At 49.0% G+C, this 20066-nt stretch overlaps 2 protein-coding genes across 2 annotated transcripts; one reads left to right on the top strand and one right to left on the bottom strand.

Moving 5' to 3' along the window:
* Positions 1–2170: 2170 nt before the first annotated feature.
* Positions 2171–2890, bottom strand: LOC120645446. The gene is made up of 2 exons (XM_039922229.1): positions 2624–2890; positions 2171–2461 (listed from the first exon to the last, which is right to left on the bottom strand). The coding sequence occupies exons 1-2, from the start codon at positions 2888–2890 to the stop codon at positions 2171–2173; spliced, it is 558 nt and encodes a 185-aa protein (XP_039778163.1).
* Positions 2891–13645: 10755 nt separating this feature from the next.
* LOC120643935 (benzyl alcohol O-benzoyltransferase-like) lies at positions 13646–16419 on the top strand. Its single transcript, XM_039920451.1, has 3 exons — positions 13646–14080; positions 14555–15005; positions 15193–16419. Exons 1-3 carry the CDS (start codon positions 13692–13694, stop codon positions 16129–16131), a joined length of 1779 nt encoding a protein of 592 aa, XP_039776385.1. The 5' UTR covers positions 13646–13691; the 3' UTR covers positions 16132–16419.
* The last annotated feature ends 3647 nt before the right edge of the window (positions 16420–20066 follow it).

Genomic DNA, 20066 nt, shown 5'->3' with positions numbered 1-20066 from the left:
CTACCCACCCGGGTTCAAGTCCTCGACTTGGCACAGGTGCTCGCATTTTCCTGGATTTATTCCAGGATTTTCCGGCATTATGCGTTAAGTGGTAAGCGGCGTTATGCGTTAAGTGGTAATCGACGTTCTCGTCGACAACGAGGCGCCAATGGTGACTTCGGAAATCTCCAGATCTGCCGGCCCAGTCCTTTGGAGGTGCTCATAGGGGTACGGTTTGCGTATGTGTGTTCATAGAGGTGAGTGTGCATGCGTGTTGTGAGCGTCTGCGTTTTACTGTACTAAAAAAAGTTTTGGGCCCAAACAGATAAACCTACTACCTCCGATGTCGACGTGTGTCCGACTCCCCGCCAAGTGCCACAACACCTTCTAGATGACTTGGCCGACACCATCTTCATCACCATCTCATCCTCTATGTACCCTTGCTATTCCGTCCACCACGTGGACCGCATATGCCCGCCCAGACTCATCAGGTCCCTCAGTCGAAGCCTACTCGTGTTCATCCTTCACTGCTGATTCCTCCATTTTTTCACATGGTATTAACCTACTGGGTGCTTATAAACTTCATTACCAAGATAATGACTATGACTCCATGGTTTGGTTTGTTCTAAATAATTGCGAAGAGGTCGATGAATACAAAGAATAAGTAAATTTTGTCGTTTCATTTCTGCCAACCTTATTTACTATTAATCTCACAATAAACTAACCACCTTCTTCCTTTGCAGCATGTATAGGGCAGAGTTGGAACAACAACAGGTCAACAATATTGATAAAATGATGTCAACACAATTTCCAGCATGGTTTGAGAAACATGTAAGTGCATCTTTTACAACCTATTCATTATTGTTTCCTGCAGCTTACCCGTCTAAAAAATGAAGGCACAACAATTGATGAAGACCTGTACTCACTCGCATGTCAACCTGATAGGCGCGTGCAATCATACTCAGCGTGTATAATTAATGGGGTATGGTACCACACAATGGATCGTGAGGCACAAAGGAAAACACAGAACTGCACCATCAAGGCTTTAGGTGAGCACAATGGTGATACTATTGATTTCTATGGGACAGTGACATAAATTATTGAGTTGAATTGCATTGCAAACAGTAGACGACCTAGATCTGTTATCTTACTACGGTGTGAATGGTACAATCTTGAGGGAAGGACATACTAGATGAAAGATGATGGTTACTTCAAAAGCATTAACATTGAAGGTCGATGGTATAAGAATGATCCATTCATTCTAGCCACAGATGCATCACAAATATTTTTCTTGGAAGATACAAAGCTTGGTGATGGTTGGCGAGTTGTACAAGACTTTGGCCACCGACATATATATGATGTTGAAGAGGCTGCCACAAATCAACAAATCCACGAACAAATACAGATGAGATGTCAGGAGGCATACCAAGAGGATAATACTTCGCCGGAAGATTTTACTCTGGGAGACATTGTTCCTGATATGGATTTGTTGCACATGGATGATCAACCAGGAAGCCCTGTTAGTGCACACCTTGTTCAGAGCATTCGTCTAAATCAACAAACACCTGAACGTGGTGAAGCTGTGAGTGTAGATGAAGATGAGACCTTCCTTGAGTGCCATAGTGATGACGAACCGACTATATCAGAAGATGACAGTGACGATAACTAACCTTTGCATCACATTTCTGGATCTATTTGTGAACCATGCTACTAAAATTTGTATCTGAATTAAGAACTTGCTGGAGGTTTTAGTGAACCAAGACCTTGTATCTGAAATTTGTGAACCTTTGTATCTGAATTTGTATCTGAAATTCTGTTGTATGCTTGTTGAATTTGTATCTGAAATTTGAACCTAAGACCTTGTATGGAATGGTTCTATTTAAATGATATTTTGTTGTATGCCTTGCTGGATTAATTGCATGGTTATGTTACATGGTGCCAAAATTTTAATGGATATATTATGCTGCCAAGCATTTCATGGTTAGGTTATATGCTGATAAAAATTTCATGTTTATGTTATATGCTGACAAAAATTTCATGTTTACTGCTAACATATAATCACACAGATCACAATCATGCACAAGAGATGTCAAACAGCACAAAGACACATATTTCATAGACTGCAAATGTGCAAATACATCCAGGTTCATAGCCAATCCAACCTACTTCATAACATTGAAGCTAAAATGGCCTACTTCAACACTACAGTTACAACCAACAGGATGGCCAACACCAGGAATGTTACATTCAAATAGCCACACAGAAGACAAATCCAACTTCCCAAGCCATCCCTGCTCTTGCCAACCATTTCTTTCACCTTGTTCAGATTCAGCTCTAAGTTATCAATTCTATCCACCAGCTCAGGAATGTTTGTTGTCGAAGCTGCTCCAATGGTCGAGAAAGTGGACGGAAGATATCCATTATCACTAAGGAACACCACATATTCTTCCTCGAACCAGAACCTGGAACATGTCCCAGGAACCTGCATCTAGATGAAAAGCCACAGGCAAATTAACATCAATAGTGCAGCCAACAGAAACTATGCTTAAGCTAGCAAAATCGACCCATTCTTGATTGTGATTCAGGCTTCGCCACTGCTAACAAGAATGAAATTTGGCCACTGCATAAAGATTAAAACACTTACATTTCGAAATTTCTTCCTGGGGCACTTGAAATATCTCTTGCCAATGTTATGCTCAAAATTCGTGGTAGTGGCAGCAAACATCCTCACATCCTTGCAATCCGGGCACCATATCAACGGCAACCCACTCACATCATCAATCGGCGCCGGGAGCTGAACATCTGTGGGTGGCAACGCTACTGCAACAATGGCAAGGGGTGCATCTTGCAGGGGAACTCTAGGTGTGCTTGAGTGCCGAGTGCAAGCGGTCGACGATGATGCCTGCGACATGAGTACTAGAGAGAGAGCGGGGATTGAGTAGGCCTCAGGCATCAAATGGACAAGGAACGACAGGGATGAAGGCGAGGCAGGAGGACCGGGGGCAATGAGGTTCGCACTACCGAGATGGAGAATGGTGCACCTGGGGATGAGGAGAGCGCCGGCACCGAGCTGGAGATCCCGCCGGTCACCGAAGATCCGCGCTCTGCCGGCCGCACTGCAGCTGATCTACGCTCCACCGCCAAGGGGTTGCCATCGTCAGGGGAGATAGACCAAGAGAGATGGCGACCAAATGAACCCGGTCAACGCACACAGGTACAAGTCCTGGGGCGGGTATATTCACATTTGGGGCCGTCATATTTGTAAAAGCATTCAGTGATGCCACGCTGCCGTCACATAAAAACAACACACATCGTCATATATTCGGCACCATCAGTTGGATGTCTCAGACCTACATTTTATGACGACCCTTGCTACCTATACATGACGAAATAAAGGCCATCGGCATAGATAGTTCTGACTGTCCTGAATTTATGACGCTTCAGAATTTAGCGTAATATTATCATACATTATATGATGAACATTTGCCCCGTCATGAGCATTTTCATCATAGAAAGAAGGTATTCTTGTAGTGATTGAAGGTGCTATAATAGCTAGCCAGCAGCAACAACCAGAAGCCAGATCAACGGCTCATTTGGAGAGTAGCCCTGCCAGCTCGCAACATCGTAGCAGCGTCGCTTCCACGGAACACCTAGCCGCAGATTGCCCATAAATGATTGTGGAACATTACCCCGTGGACGACATCACCATGAGGACCCCCTACGAGCTTCTATTCCTCTGAGGAAAAAGATTAAAGTAGTCGCTCACGGGATTGTTGAAGTCCCTATTCAAGGCGGGACAATCCATGGCATGACGATTCCTGAAGGATATGCTAGAGTCATGGTTGATCGTGTCGAGAAAGGATGGGAAGACCTCAACCTCGAGATCCCTGTAGGTGACCGAGAAGAGGAACTAGGACAGGCTCTGCACACTTGGATCCATTGGAACAAGCGATACATAAGATTTCCGCAAGGAACCACAGACTCCACAGCATTGGCTCCGAGGTCACCGGCAGAACAAAGGTACCCCAGCGTGCAACCGTCGTCACCAGCCGTTGCCCGAGAACCCAGCATGGAACCGCCATCGCTGGCCAATGCCCGAGACAGCAGCGTGGAACCACCGTCGCCGAACGCTGCCCGAGACCCTAGTCCATCGCCTATGTCACCTCCACCTCCACCTCCACCTCCGGCCAAGAAGAAATCATCATCATCTGCTTGGGTCCCGCCACCGTCGCCTCCTAGGCTGAACAAGACCCAACAACGTAAGAAGAAAGAGAAGCCCCCTCCAGAGAAGTGAGGGCACGATATGACTCCTGAGGAATTGACAGCGGCCGTGCAAAAAGAAGAGGACGATCACTTCAAGCCATAGAAGCCTGAGCCCAAGGTACCGGTGGATCCAGCAGCCAAGAAATTTTTCTGGGAATCATGTGCCAACCAAAGGAGAAAGAATGCTTATCGGACTATGACCGCTCAATCATAAAATCATGGGAGAAAAAGGGTAATCGTCGGTACAACCAAGTTCCCTAGCTCGGAGAACAGCTCAACCAATTGATACTCCCTTTCAAGGTTCTTTCAAAAGAGGATAAAGCTATTGCAGAGTTTGTGGTGGAAACAGGCCTCACAAAAGATCAGCTCCTTGGGAAAGACAAAGGCCCGATTCACGAAGGGTCAGGCAGAAAACCATTTAAACTGGGGGAACCTTTGATGTGGCCAGAGTTAATTGACATGCTACCAACAAGAATGCATCGGTTGCATCAATGGTACATGAAATATTCTGCAGCGGGGAATATAATGTTCGCTGCTCGAATTAAACATAGCTATTTCTATCGGGGGATGGATGACGTATGGATCGAGCTAGAGAATCTTTGGGATCTATACCATCAAGACGCCCTAGACATGTCCATCATCAGTGTGTTTGCTGTGAGGCGTGAGCAGGAGAGACGCAACCCGGACATGTACTCTGCTCAGGTGCATGGTCCTCCTCGGCGTGGTGGTAGGCAAGACGCTAGGGTGCGTCGTGTTGGTGGAGGACAGGGAGACGGTGGTGGTTACCGTGCTCCAGCTTGTGGTTGCTTTGCCGGTCGTGCTTCTGGTCATCCTCAGTACGGCTATAGACCACGGGACCGAGGCTTTGGAGGAGGTTACGATGCACCACGCTTTCCTCGCGGTGGTGGTCGTTAGCCTCGCGGTAGACGGGACAGGGGATACGTTTTGCCTGAGTTTGCTAACCCGTCTGTAGAGCAAATGGCTCGACACTGGTTCGCTTCACACTTTGCTAACCCCAGTGTTGAGACATTTGCTCACCCTTTGTCTCACTATTGATGTGCAGGTTGGAGGCTTGGAGAACAAGTGGATCATGGACTCCGGTTGTTCGCGCCATATGACCAGGAATGACAAATGGTTCTCCAGCCTTACCCCAACGTGCCACAAAGAATACATCATTTTTGGGGATAATGGTAAGGGCAAGGTACGTGGTGTTGGCGCTGTTAGAGTTTCTGATCGCTTTACCCTGAGAGAAGTTGCTTTGGTTTCGAACCTTGGGTTCAATTTGCTCTCTGTTTCGCAACTTCTTGATGAGGGTTTTGAAGTTCGCTTCAAGGAGGGCTGTTCGCGTGTTTTAGATTCCAGAGGAGATTTGGTTTGCTAGAGTTTACCTCGCAATCGGGTTTTCTTGGTTGACTTCTCTGGAACTTCTCTTGGCCCTTCTCGTTGCTTGTTGGCTGGTCCTTCTTCCGATATGTGGAAGTGGCATAGGAGACTTGGACATTTGAGCTTCGACTTATTGTCTAGACTTAGCTCACTTGGCCTAATCCGAGGATTGCCCAAATTGAAGTTTGAAAAGGATCTTGTTTGCCATCTATGTCGTCACGGGAAGATGATTGCCGCTTCTCATCCGCCTGTTAATCAGGTGATGACCACTCACCCTGGAAAGTTGCTACACATGGACACAGTTGGTCCTTCTAGGGTGATGTCAGTTGGTGGGAAGTGGTACATTCTTGTGATCGTGGATGACTTTTCTCGCTATTCTTGGGTCTTTTTCAGGAGAACCAAGGATGAGGCTTTCGAGTTTGTTCGAGACATGATCTTGAGGTTGAAAAACGAGCTATCCCAGGCCATACGGGCGATTCGTAGTGATAATGGCACAGAATTCAAAAATGCTCATTTTGACGCCTTTTGCAGTGATCAAGGGCTTGAATACCAGTATTCTTCTCCCTACACTCCACAGCAAAATGGAGTTGTAGAGCGGAAGAATCGGACGCTGGTTGAGATGGTGAGGACGATGCTCAATGAGCATAGGACTCCTCGCAAATACTGGGCTGAGGCGGTTAACACCGCTTGTTACGTGTCCAACCGTATTTTCTTGTGTGCTTTCATGCACAGGACTTCTTATGAGTTGTGATTTGGACGCCAGCCCCGTGTTGACCATCTCAGAGTTTTTGATTGCCGGTGCTTTGTGTTGAAAGATGGAAATCTTGATAAGTTTTAGTCTCACTCGTCTGAGGGCATTTTTCTTGGTTATGCTTCTCACTCTAGAGCGTACCGTGTGCTGATTATTGATACTAACATCGTCAGAGAGACTTGTGAACTCACTTTCGACGAGACTGCACCGTGCAATTCTTCTGTCTTTGAAGTTGCAGGAGATGATGAGCTCGGCACCTCCATCTTTGAAGATGAGGAGGAAGAAGCTGAGGAGGGCGACGCTGAGGCTACCACGCGTGCTGTGGACCCAGCCGTCTCCGCCACGAGCTCGGACGATGACGACGGCCCCGACCCGACTACGTCTACTTTCCGGGGGCCGATCGAGGAGGTGACTCAGGCTTCACCAGCTGCACCTGAGGAGACACCAGACTTGGTTGAGGAGGAGGCGACTTCGACGCGGGAAGCACCTCGACACATTCAGCATCGTCATCCACCTCAACAGATGTTAGGTGATCTCAACGAGTGAGTCACCAGGTCCAAGGTAACGAGTATCGCTGGCTTTGCTCATTCAGCGTTTGTTGCCTCTTTTGAGCCCAAAGATATTGGACACGCTCTTTCTGATTCTAATTGGGTCAATGCCATGTATGAGGAACTTGAAAATTTTGAAAAAAACTAAGTTTGGGTTTTAGTCGAGCCTCCACCTGCTTGTAATCCCATCGGAACGAAGTGGGTTTTCAAAAACAAGCAGGGTGAGGATGGTTTGGTTGTTCGGAACAAGGCCCATCTTGTAGCCCAAGGGTTTTGCCAAAAAGAGGGTATTGATTTTGAGGAGACTTTTGCCCCTGTTGCTCGTTTGGAAGCTATTCGAATCTTTCTTGCATTTGCTGCTTCCAAGGGTTTTAAAGTTTTCCAAATGGACGTTAAATCTGCCTTCTTGAATGGTTTTATCAAAGAAGGGGTTTATGTGAAGCAACCCCCTAGTTTCGAAAATCACAAGTTTCCGAACCGTGTTTATAAACTTCAGAAAACACTTTATGGTTTGAAACAGGCACCTAGAGCTTGGTATGATAGAGTGAAAACCTTTTTGCTGGCTCAGGGCTTTAAAATGGGATGTGTGGATAAAACTTTGTTCCTCATGCGGTCTGGCACTGATTTTCTTTTAGTTCAGATATACGTGGATGATATTATCTTTGGTGGCTCTTTTCACGCTCTTGTCTCCAAGTTTTCTGAGCATATGTCCAGGGAGTTCGAGATGAGCATGATGGGTGAGCTGCAATTCTTCCTCGGGCTGCAGATCAAGCAAAGTTCCCAGGGCACGTTCGTTCATCAAGCCATGTACACCAAAGACTTGCTGCGGAAGTTCGACATGAGCAACTTGTCTCCTCAGCCGACTCCAAGCAGCACATCGACGGCGCTTGATGAGGACTTGGATGGCGAGGCGGTGGACCAGAAGGAGTACAGGAGTATGATCGGCTCTCTCCTGTACCCGACGGCGACGCGACCGGACATTCAGTTCGGCGTCTGCCTCTGTGCGCGCTACCAGGCTTCTCCGCGCACCTCCCACAGGCAGGTGGTGAAACGCATCTTCAGATATCTGAAATTCACCCCTGAATTTGGTCTTTAGTATTCTGCGGATTCTTCTCTAGTTTTGGTGGGCTTTTCTGATGCCGATTTCGGTGGGTGTCGGTTGGATCGCAAGTCGACATCCGGCACCTGTCAATTTCTCGGTACATCTTTGGTGTCTTGGTCCTCTCGCAAGCAGGCTAGCGTAGCGCTTTCTTACACAGAAGCTGAGTATGTTGCCGCTACTAGCTGCTGCTCCCAGATACTTTGGATGAAACAAACCTTGCAGGATTATGGATTGAGTTTCGGTAGGGTTCCCATCTTTGTAGACAACATGTTAGCCATTAGCATTGCTAAGAACCCTGTCCTACACTCCAGAACTAAGCACATAGATATCCGCTTCCATTTCCTGCGAGATAACCATGAGAGGGGACACAAAGACTTGATCCATGTCCCTTCAGAGAGGCAAACCGCAGATATCCTCACCAAACCACTTGAGCAGGACACCTTTGCTCGCTTGCAAGGGGAGCTTGGGGTTTGTTACCCCCTTTGATCGCTGACTTTTCCTTGGTTAGCTCTTTGTAGTTCTTTGTTTTTTCTTCTCTTTTTTTTTCTAGGTTTGGTAGGTGCATTGTGCATATGCATTGTACATGTTTGCATTTTGCATTGTCTCACTTGCACTAGCATTCTTGTATACATTGCTATGATCTTCTAGTACCAGCTAGTGTGAGTTGATAAATTTGATCATGTATAGCTTGCTCCACTGTGTATATGACATCATCTGAGTTAAGCTATTTTGGTTTGAAAATCTGAAAACATGATCACCCTGTCTTGGCTACTAGCATGTTAGGGTGTGTTGATATACTTTGCTATCTTATTCATGCTAGTGTAGCCTTTCATTCAGCAATTCATACTTGAAATAATCTAAATTTGATCAAATTGCTTGAACTGTTCTTGAGATGGATTGAAAAGATCCAGGTGGGATTGCTTGTCGCGCAGATCGAGCTTTCGGGATGGCTCACTTTGCACTTGTGAGAACCCGGGCAAGGCTGTGCATGACTGAAACAAGTGTCTTAAGCTTCTGATTGTCTTTGACATAGGCTTAGCCTCGTTGCTAAGTAAAGCATGACAAGCTTTCAACCCCTGGCATTAAGAATTGCTTGATATAATTTGATTGAAAAAAGAATGTTTGCAACATGCTTTGGCTAGTTTGGCTCACCTGTATGAGTATGATTAGCACAGTTTTCCATTCCCTACTTGTTAGTGCTAGATCTTGGGTGATGCTTTTATTTCTCCTAAACTGAACTTGTCTAGCTCTAGACTGATTTGATATACCCTGTTGAGCTAGATGCAGGTCTTGTTTATGGATGCACACGTGCCTGTGACTAGATGTTGCTCATATCATTATATCCCTGAATGCTTTCACTTACACCTCCTGCATTGCATTCATTGCATAGCATCTGTCTAGGGGGAGTTTCAGCTTCAGAGGGAGCTTGAGGTCTTTTTAGAATTGATGTGTGCATGTGCCAACAAGGGGGAGAATTTTGGGAGAAGTGAACGGACAAGGGGGAGACTTGTTTGATTTTTTTTGAAAAACTTGTTGCGCACAGGGCTTTGAGAGTGCATCATTTTGGGAGAGTTGCACTTGTGAGAGGGAAAAGCTTTGCATTGGGAGTTTCTGCTTTGTTTGGCTCCTGGTTTTCTCTCCACTTCGAGCATGACTGCGTCGAGCGTTACCACTGTCTTTGAGGAGTCAAGTTTTGGCTTTTGATCGATTGCGTCGAGTCGTTGCCCTTGTCTTAGGGGATCGATATCTGCTTGAGTAAGTGACTATTTCTACCTTTCTGAGCTTTTTGTCGCTTGCTTGAGTTCTTCGCTTTCTTGCTTCTCTGTTTATCACTTCTCTGGTTACAGGTGGTGTGTTGACAATGCACTCATCAAGGGGGAGATTGAGGAATGTTGAGTACTCTATCCTGCCTGTGATGAGTGAATTGTCAACCGTGCGGTGTGATCGTGCGCTTGGTCTTTAGTTGCAGGTACACGGGCGTCGAGTGTCGACAGAGAGTTGCCATGGAGGAGCTCAGGCCGGGCGGCAACTGTGGCGTCCACTCCTGGATCAAGGGCGCGAGCGGCGAAGGAAGGCGGGTTTCTTGGTTTGCGCCACAAAACCAAGGAGGCGGATGGCGGTTGAAGACACCAAGTCGTGGAGGCACGGGCGTCAGTCTCGGGACTGACGGAGGCGACGGGCGTCGACGGTGTCTAGGGCCTCGCTGCGGGCGCGGAGGTGACGGGTGTCGGGCGGCGTCTAGGGCCGTCAGAAGGCCGAGGCGGGAACGGCGTCTAGGGCCACAGCGTGGAGGCGGGAATCTTTCCGCACGTGGAGTTTTGGCGATTTTCTCAAAATCGGCCAACTACCCGGGTTTCGCGGACCCCTCAAACCGTGAACCGGATCTTCATCAACTGGCGGCATCGCGGAGAAGACTTCGACTCGAAGAAAGAACCACGACCGTCGGATGAGTCCAATGTATCTTTTCCGGGTTTGCCCCTAAGGGCTTTCTAGTGCCTAATTAAGTCTAGGGGTAGTTTGGTCTAGAGTTAGTGGGTTAAATACCCCTCACCCTCTCTCTCTCTCTCTCCTGCCTTTTGCCTCACGCAACAGAAGGATAGCGCCCCTGCTCTTTCTCCCGTCGCCCTCTGTCCCTGTCTCCCTGCTTCATCTCTCCTCTCTAGGCTTAGGGTTTTAGGGATGGATTCTTGGAAGACATTGTACTGAGATTGTGTGGGAAAGGAGGCCCAATCCTTCTTGTGCCCTCTGGGGTTTTGAATTCGTGTCAATCTCGTACGATTTGTGCTTTGTTTTGGGATGAATTCGATTTTCGTTCGTCGATTCTTGAGCACGAGTTGTGGAGTTGGCTCTTGACATTTTCGTGACTCCTTGGAGCACTCCTAACACATCTTGCCTAGTGCTAAGACCCTCGGATTCACGAGCTCAACCGAATCAAAGTTTTGGTTTTTTTGAGAAAACCCCAATCTTGCTTCGGATTTCGTCGATTTCTCCCAAACCATGGAGTAATTCGTTGATTCCTTCCGTTGACGTGTTCACAAGTCCCTTATGATCATGCCTGCAAAATTTGGTAAGATTTGGACTTAATTTGCCCACTCGATCATCGGGTTTTCCAACGAACGCAAACTGAAAAGGGTTTCTGGGCTCTGTTCGTCCTAGCACCGGATGAACCGACGTTTTGAAATGGTATGCATCGGTTCAACCGGTGAGTAGGTTGTTCTGGGTTGAGGTTTTGGCGTTTAACTCGTTGCACCGGCACTTAGATAGAGTTGAGCGTCGGTTCAACCGGTGTCTTCTTGCCCACGTTTTTTTGCCACCTCTCTGGACAACTACACCGTCGCGTCTCAATTGCACCGGTGCATACGCGTCGGTTAAACCGGTGCTTGCCGGTGTATGCATCGGTTCAACCGGTGCCAGGTTTTTATGTCCGGGTAGTCTCTCGGGTGAACTGCACCGTCGATCGGTTTTGAATTTGTTGGATCTTCCGGTGTTGCAACGTCGGTTGAACCGATGCTTCACAAGTCTTAGCATCGGTTCAACCGGTGCTATCAGTTCACGTGCTGCCGGCTCTGTATCATCGGATAAACCGACGTAGTCAAATTATATATGTCGGTTCAACCGGTGGTATATACCGAGCACTGTTTTGTGCTGTTCGTGGGTGCTTCCGCGGTCGTTCACGCTTGTTCCTAGGGGTGTTTTGTGTGAGTGTAGCTCCTCTATAGCTACGCTACACTTCACCTAGGACGCAAGGGTTGGGTGTGAAATTTGGGACTAAGCCAAAGATTCAGCTTGCAAGATTTTTGAATCAGCTCCCATTCACCCCCCCTCTGGTCGCCCTTTCGGTCCCTCAATTGGTATCAGAGTTTGGTTGAGGTTTTCAGTACCTTAACCGGTTCGAAAACACTTGGCGACCATGGCGAGTCTTGGTAAGATCCCAGTGTTTTCCGGCGAGGACTATGCATATTGGAAGGTTCGCATGTGTGCCTTCTTGCAGAGCATGGGAGCCGAGGTCTAGTATATTACCAAGAACCAGGCTTACGAGGTGCTTGCCGTTCAGACCACGCCTCTTCAGGTGTCTGAGCACGAGGCTAACACCAAGGCTGTCAATGCCTTGTTCGCCGGCGTTTCTCGTGCGGAGTTCTCACGCGTCCAGGGTTTTCAGGAAGCCCACAAAGTTTGGACGTGCCTTGAGAACTACCACGAGGGCACACCTCAGGTGAAGGCTGGATTTGGAAGTTCCGCACGGTGGCGCTAGCCCCGTACCCCGACGAGGTGATGCAGCTGATGCTGGTCGTCAACGCCCGCGGCCGCACCACTGCAGAGGTCGGCATCCCCATTGGCAACTACGGGAACGTGATGGCGGCCCCGGCCGCCATATCGACGGCTGGGGAGCTTTGCACAAACCCCTTGAGCTACGCCGTTGAGCTGGTGAGGAAGGCAAAAAAAATCAGGTGGACATGGAGTACATGCGGTCAACGGCCGACCTCATCGCTCTGCGCAGGGGGCAAAGTCCGCCCATCACCGCAGGCATGTATTATCTGGCTGACGAAACCAAGGCCAGGTTTCACGACCTCGACTTCGGATGGGGCAAGCCGGTGTATGCGGGGCCGGCGGAAGCTGTCCCCTTCCCGTCCTTTCCCTCGCTGTTCAGCTTCCTCTTAGCCTCCAAGAACGCCAACGGGGAGGACGGCATCGTGGTGCCGATCTGCCTTCCTGACCCTGCTATGGATAGGTTGGTGGAAGAGATGAGCAACTGCGCCCATCAGCCGATGTGATCCCCCGCTGCTGCGCCAGCTAGCCTCACGTATTCCCAGACAGGAAGTCAGCGCTCTTAAAGAGTCGCCGTATTGGCTGGCTGGCTACGACCGAAAAGAAAATTAAACTTCATCTCGTCGCATACTCGCATGTGGATGGACTGCAGACTGCAGTGCTACGCTACTGTATGGTTGTCTCAAGGGTCCTATTTGTTCTACTCCGTGTTCTCAATAAAATGTAAATGAATCGTCCATCAGTTAATAACTTGCACGCGTGCTTGTTGCATATATATAAAGCGGAATGAAAGCATGCTGTCAGAATCCCTCTTGCGCTCATATCCTTTTACTTCTCTTGATTGATATGCTTATAAAATATTAACAAACATACTTCCCACTTCTCAATCATCAACACTAAAATCTGGCTAATGTCCAAACCAAATGCTTTAAATCCATGTCCAAGAAAGTCCAACAAATATAGAGAACTTCAACAGCATTATCGCACTGCATTTTTTTCTCCATATTTATGTTATTAGTTATCCTCCACTTCAACTAGCAAGGTGGGATAAACTGTTGCCCCACTAGCTCACTACCTCATGCACACCCATATGGCATTGGGCTGAGCAAATAGCCTTCGGTTGACCGTTAACTCATTGGTGATGAAGACATGTGCCCAGCTGACTTCGAGGGATTGCCAACTATTCAATGCGATACCTGCAGTGCATGGCTCATTTTTTAGACCTGGCCAATTTATCAATTCAATGATAGTAATCGTTTTCTCCTTCCAAGCTGAACCATCCGTTGTTATTGTTGCTCTTAGTATATATATAGGGTCTCTCTTTGGTTGCCTGGCTAAGAGGTTGGACAGGTTTGATGCGTCTTGTTCTCTGTACTACCTCCTCAGCCAGGCTTCAGCAATGCGAGGGAGGATCCTAAACTGGCGTGCTGGAAACGCGGGGATCGAGCGTTTCCAACAAGCCAAACTTGCACAAACCTCGCTAGCTCAAGCACTCGGTACGTCTTCACCTCCGGAGCAGCTCACCCGCACGGATGCGGCGGCGGAGCTCGGCAGCTCCTGCGCACGCGGCCAGCGGAGCGCCGGTGCAGATGCCGCGGCGGGGCCCGGCGTTCCCGCACACGGTGGCGGAGCTCGACCGTGTGCCTCCGCTTGGCCACTCCTCCCTCCGCTCGGCCGCGTGCCTCCCTCTCGGTCCCACACCGTGCAGCTCCGCGCCTCCCCCGCCCGCACACTTCAACGCTTTCTATGCCCCGCTGGTTTCGCCCCTCACACCCTCCTATGCGCGAGGTGAGCTTGGCATCCAATCCCAATCCAATCTAGTCTTATATTCTGCTAAGCTTGTGTACTTAGATTTTTTACTCATCATGTACTGAGATTTTCATCGATTTTTTAATTGGTCGAGGACATGTCATTTCCGATATTGATGGATGCAAAACCAGCCGATGCTCCTCAAGAGCGCAACTGGGGTTGGAGGATTCCGTTGTCGCATCAATTAATCTATCTGCATTCCTTTTTTTTCCCCCCAATTTTGGTCGGTTGGTGGCAAGCTAGTGAGACCCAGTCAATTTAAGATGAAGCGATTATTATTTCTTTATGTTGATTTAAGAGGGTTACATACAGATCGTGCGAGCTTGAGTTGCAGGAAAATCTATTAGTAAGCAGGAGATTACGTACAACCAAACACATCCATAACAACATATATAGAAGTAATCAAACACAGATACTAAAGATAATCAGTCTCACATGCATTTAAAACCGCAGAAATATGGCATGCTACTCGGCGGCGCCCAAGTTCACGGTGCGCAGGCGACCGGCGGTGCTGGTGGCGCCGGCGGCCCCTACGCCTCGTGAGCTGAAGCACCTCTCGGATATCGATCAGCAGGACCTTTTGAGGTTCCAAGTCCCCGTCATCCAGTTCTACCGGAGGAACGAGTCCATGGGCGGCAAGGACCCCGTGCGGGTTATACGGGAGGCTCTCACCAAATCCCTTGTGCCCTACTACCCGTTCGCTGGACGGCTCCGGGAGCACCATGGATGGAAGCTCGCCGTCGACTGCACCGGTGAGGGGGTTATGTTCGTCGAGGCCGACGCTGATGTTGGCCTTGAGCACTTTGGTGATCCCCTACTGCCACCCTTCCCGTGCCTCGAGGAGCTCATCTTTGACGTCCCCGGCTCCTCTGCCATCCTCAACACTCCCCTCCTGCTCTTCCAGGTAACCTCTGAACGCTCGTCTTTCCTTCAACACTATTGAACCTAGCCTATCTTTAATTATAGTAGCTAGATAAGCAAAACGAATAGAATTTGTTGGATTCTTAATTCTGGCGTGGCGAGTAGTAGTAGCGAGAGCATATCAAACTTTAGTGGAAATCTGACCATTATATTATATGCCTGGTGTGCAGGTGACGCGACTCGCCTGTGGAGGATTCATCCTTGCGGTCCGACTGAACCACACCATGGCTGACGCACTGGGCCTGACGCAGTTCTTGGGTGCGGTGGCAGAGCTTGCGCGGGGAGCGCAGTCTCCGTCCGTGCTGCCGGTGTGGAAACGGGACCTGCTGGAGGGGCGCAACCAGCAACAGACGGCGCTGGTGCACGACAAGTCGGACGAAGTGTCGGGCAGGAGTAGTGACGACGCTGACACCAAGGCCAGTAATACCATGCTTCCGTTAATAGATAACGCGGCGCTCCGCGTCCGCTCCTTCTTCTTTGGTCCCCGAGAGATCGCCGCTATCCGAGCACAGCTCCCACCAGACCTTCAGAAGCGCGCCACAAAGTTCGACACCATCGCCGGCTGGATTTGGAAGTTCCGCACGGTGGCGCTAGCCCCGGACCCCGACGAGGTGATGCAACTGATGGTGGTCGTCAACGCCCGCGGCCGCACCACCGCAGAGGTCGGCATCCCCATCGGCTACTACGGGAACGCGATGGCGGCCCCGGCCGCCATATCGACGGCCAGGGAGCTCTGCACGAACCCCCTGAGTTACACCGTTGAGCTGGTGAGGAAGGCGAAAAACCAGGTGGACATGGAGTACATGCGGTCAACGGCCGACCTCATCGCGCTGCGCGGGGGCCAAAGTCCGCCCATCACCGCGGGCATGTATTATCTGACTGACGAAACCAAGGCCAGGTTTCACGACCTCGACTTCGGATGGGGCAAGCCAGTCTATGCGGGGCCGGCGGAAGCTGTCCCCTCGCCCTTTCCCTTGCTGATTAGCTTCCTCTTAGCCTCCAAGAACGCCAACGGGGAGGACGCCATCGTGGTGCCGATCTGCCTGCCTGGCCCTGCTATGGATAGGTTGGTGGAAGAGATGAGCAACTGCACCCATCAGCCGATGTGATCCCCCGCTGCTGCACCGGCTAGCCTCACGTATTCCCAGTCAAGAGGTCAGCGCTCTCAAAAATTCGCCGTATTGGCTGGCTGGCTACGACCGAAAGGAAATTAAACTTCATCTCGTCGCATACTCGCATGTGGATGGAATGCAGTGGTACTTCATCTTGTCTCAAGTGTTCTATTTGTTCTACTCCGTGTTCTCAATAAAATGTAAATGAATCGTTCATCAGTTAATAATTGCACGCGTGTTTGTTGCATACTATATATAAAGCGGAGTGAAAGCATGCTGTCGGAATCCCTCTTGCGCTCATATCATTTTACTTCTCTTGATTGATATGCTTATAAAAGATTAACAAACATACTTCTCACTTCTCAATCATAAACACTAAAATCTGGCTAATGTCCGAACTAAATGCTTTAAACCCATGTCCAAGAAAGTCCAACAAATATAGAAAACTTCAACAGCATTATCTCACAGCATTTTTTTTCATAATATCAACTAAAATCTGTTGGAGATTATTTAATTAGTCTTGGAGGTGCACCCCACTAGCACCAATACTCTAGCCTGAGCATCACCAACTGGGTAACTCTGAAAACACTATGTCCAGCTAATCAAAAGACCTCTTGGTATAATGGCTTGAATTTCGGCTCCATACAGACTGATTTTGCATATAGAGAAATCTATCATGGATGTTATTGATGCAAAACAACGCCAAACATTGAGCACCGGATCGGACGTGCAACACATCGCTGATGGCGCACCTCAAGACGGCTCATTAAAAACCGGAATTTTCGATTTTGAAAAACCAGAACTTTCAATTTTCACATCTCGTCGTGTAAACCTTCCTTGGAGGGAGCCCCATCACCCATCAGGAATGGTGCATTTTGGGTTACCTAACATCGATAATCCAATTAGAATTCCCTCTGATGGTGTAGAGACATAGGAAGAATAGCAATTAGGGTTTGGAAGACATTTAGGATTAGAGAATAAAATAAGATACTTGTGTTTGATCGATTGGATAAAACCTCAATTGGGCGTGACAAGTTGAGTTATAGAGTAGGGATGTCTCTCCCCCGACGAGTACAAGTTGAATTACTTTAAAAATGTAATAAACTTGGGCCCTCGACTCGTACTCACCGAAAACAACAACTTTTAGTTTTGACCGAATTGTGCCAATTTTTATCGTCAGCATATGCATATACACAGCAACATTTTTAGAAAAGGCTGTGGTTCTAGAAAGCATTTATAGACCAAAACCGACGTCTCAACAATGCTATATAAAAAGGAAAAGTCCAAATTATTACCCCGAACTACTCTCTCCGTTTTTTATTTACATATCATATTGGGTTTGTCCTAAGTCACACTTGGCAAACTTTGACCAAACATATAGACAAAAAATAACATTTTGAGTACCGAATTTGTTTCATTGGATCCACTATAAAGTATATGTTCATAGTGCATAGGTTGGATAGTATAGTTGTTACTATATTTTTCTTTAGACTTGGTCAAAGTTTGCCAAGTTTAACTTGGGAAAAATCTAATATGACATGTAAATAAAAACAGAGAGAAAATCAGCAAAGTCCGGATAACCCCCTCAAGGATATTACAGTTCACTTACCCTCACAATTTTTGAAATCGCTAAACTCACTACTCCAAAATAACCTATCCCAAACGCCTCATCGCCGCTGATTCGAACCAAACTGGTGGTGATGTGTGCTATCACCGTTGGTTCCATTTGAAACTGACAGTGTTAGCTATCATCACCATCGGGTCGTAATAGGTATGGTGGGTACGACGGGCATCACCACAGCGGTGATAGGCGTGACAGGCATCACCGCCAAGTCGTACCCAGCGGTGATAGATGTCTATCACCGCCGGTCCGTGTAACAACCCATCGGTGATGTGAGCCACACCGTAATATATGTTTCTCACATAGTCACCTCTCACATCCATTTCATCCCCCCCACCCATTTGGCACTCCTCCCCTCCCCTGCCGCCATCTTCTCCCCGCATCACCTCCACTCCTTCCCCTCCCCACCGCCTGTCCGCTTCTCCCAGATCCTGCCACCCCTCATGCTCCTCCTTAATCTTGCCGCCCCTCCAATCTTCACCTCCTCTGCCGCCGCCCTTATTCTCTTAGCCACCCCCTCCCCATCACCCATCGACTCCTTAAAGATCCCGCTGCCCCATCTCTCTTCCCCTCTCTACCGCTCCTACCCTATGGGATCTAGGACCCTGTGCTATGGCGGCGCCCGGGGAGCAGCGGGAGGGTGCTACGAGTAGAGGTCCGGCTGCGAGGTACGGCAGGGCTCCCATGGCTTGGGCATGTGCGGCACGAGGAGGCGGTGTCGGTGTCACGACTGCAGCGACAGGTGGATCTGCGGGGCGCCGGCCATGCCGCGTCGCCTGGGGCTGTAGTGACAGGCAGGATGAAAAGCGGCGGTGGCGGCTCGAGTGCAACGATGGGCGCGATGAGAAGTGGTGGCGGCATCGTGTCAATATCCCGCCTCTCCGAGACCAGGCCCGCTTACTTCTGGCAGCTAATCTAGAATATAGACTGCCCTCATAGACTTTACCCTCACTCGTGTGCACCCAGGAAGAATTTCATGGTCGGTCACCCATTCTAAAATTGTTCCAGGCCCAACACGTTTAACCTCTGAGTTCTTTATAGATCGACTTATGAAAAAGATGATGCAACTTGTTGGTATTAGTATCCTATATATTAATCCTATTAAACTCTGGGCTGGGATATGACATGGCAGCAGCTCGGCGGCGGCGACGAGCGGCACCAAAGACAGCACGGGAGGCGCTATAGGGACCGGGTCCATAAGAGACTCACTCGCTTGTCCCTCTTCTTGCCCAGGCTAAACCGATGTAGTTGAGACGATAGCGCCAGCCGGATCAAACAAGACATGCGCGGTCGGCACGGGAGGTGCCCCGGAGCCACCAGCTCGATTGTCACGTCCAGTGTCAACTCCAGTTCCCGAATGGGAGACTGGTTCCCTCCTGCACCGCGCATGGAATCTTTGTCGCTTCTGCCGTTGGCCGTTTGGCCCTCCATGGTCAGGCCCGGCTGCACGAACGTCTCTTTATCTTTTCCTTCATGCTTTTGTGAAGGACCGGGACGGGTGACTACAGAGAGGAGTAAATGGAAGCTCTTTAAAAAATTCTTCTCGTTGAGAATAACGTCTATTTTTCGAATTCAATTAGACACGTCTCTCTTACAACCACCAAGATGATACAAGCCAACTCATGACTAGCTCTTCCTAGGAATGGTTAGAAAAAGCTCAACACAAAGCGGAAGCAAACAAATAGCAATCTGCTTGAGCAAGGCGCAACATAAAGCGGAAGCAGTGAAAGGGTCTGTAGCCTAGTGGTTACAAGAGCCTCGGTAGCATCTGAGGTTCTAGGTTTGACTTCTCACGGGAGCGAATATTCTGGGATTTAACGGCGTTGTGCATTAAGTTTTAGGCGACATTCCCGCCGATAGCGAGGCACTTGTCACTACTGGATTCAGCCGCTTTGCCGAGTGCCGGTTACACTCGGCAAAGGCCAGTTTGCACTCGGCAAACACCACTCGGCAAAGCCTCCCACGACACAGTGGTCTTTGCCGAGTGTCGGATTTCGGGCACTCGGCAAAGACTTTGCTGAGAGCCTTGGCACTCGGCCTAGGAGCCACGTGGCGCGACCCTGGGCGGCATCTTTGCCGAGTGACTAACGGCAGGCACTCGGCAAAACGGCCGCCCAGGGTCCCGCCACGTGGTTGATTTGCCGAGTGCTGGGTCTGGCACTCGGCAAACTTTCAAATCTTTGCCGAGTGCCTAACGGCAGGCACTCGGCAAAACGGCCGCGCAGGGTCCCGCCACGTGGTCTCTTTGCTGAGTGCTGGGTCCTGGCACTCGGCAAACTTTCAAATCTTTGCCGAGTGCCAAGACTTTAGC

Source organism: Panicum virgatum, chromosome 8K (assembly GCF_016808335.1).
Source record: "Panicum virgatum strain AP13 chromosome 8K, P.virgatum_v5, whole genome shotgun sequence".
NCBI lineage: Eukaryota > Viridiplantae > Streptophyta > Magnoliopsida > Poales > Poaceae > Panicum > Panicum virgatum.
This window is presented reverse-complemented; position numbering and strand designations above follow the sequence as displayed.

Excerpts from the sequence above, each read along its gene's own strand:
- LOC120645446 (XM_039922229.1), bottom strand. The coding sequence starts at position 2,890 with ATGTCGCAGGCATCATCGTCGACCGCTTGCACTCGGCACTCAAGCACA. Across the intron at positions 2,462-2,623 it reads CCAGGAAGAAATTTCGAAAT|GTTCCTGGGACATGTTCCAG; the intron begins GTAAGTGTTTTA and ends ATCTAGATGCAG.
- LOC120643935 (XM_039920451.1), top strand. The coding sequence starts at position 13,692 with ATGCGAGGGAGGATCCTAAACTGGCGTGCTGGAAACGCGGGGATCGAG. Across the intron at positions 14,081-14,554 it reads CACACCCTCCTATGCGCGAG|AAATATGGCATGCTACTCGG; the intron begins GTGAGCTTGGCA and ends TTAAAACCGCAG. Across the intron at positions 15,006-15,192 it reads CTCCCCTCCTGCTCTTCCAG|GTGACGCGACTCGCCTGTGG; the intron begins GTAACCTCTGAA and ends CCTGGTGTGCAG.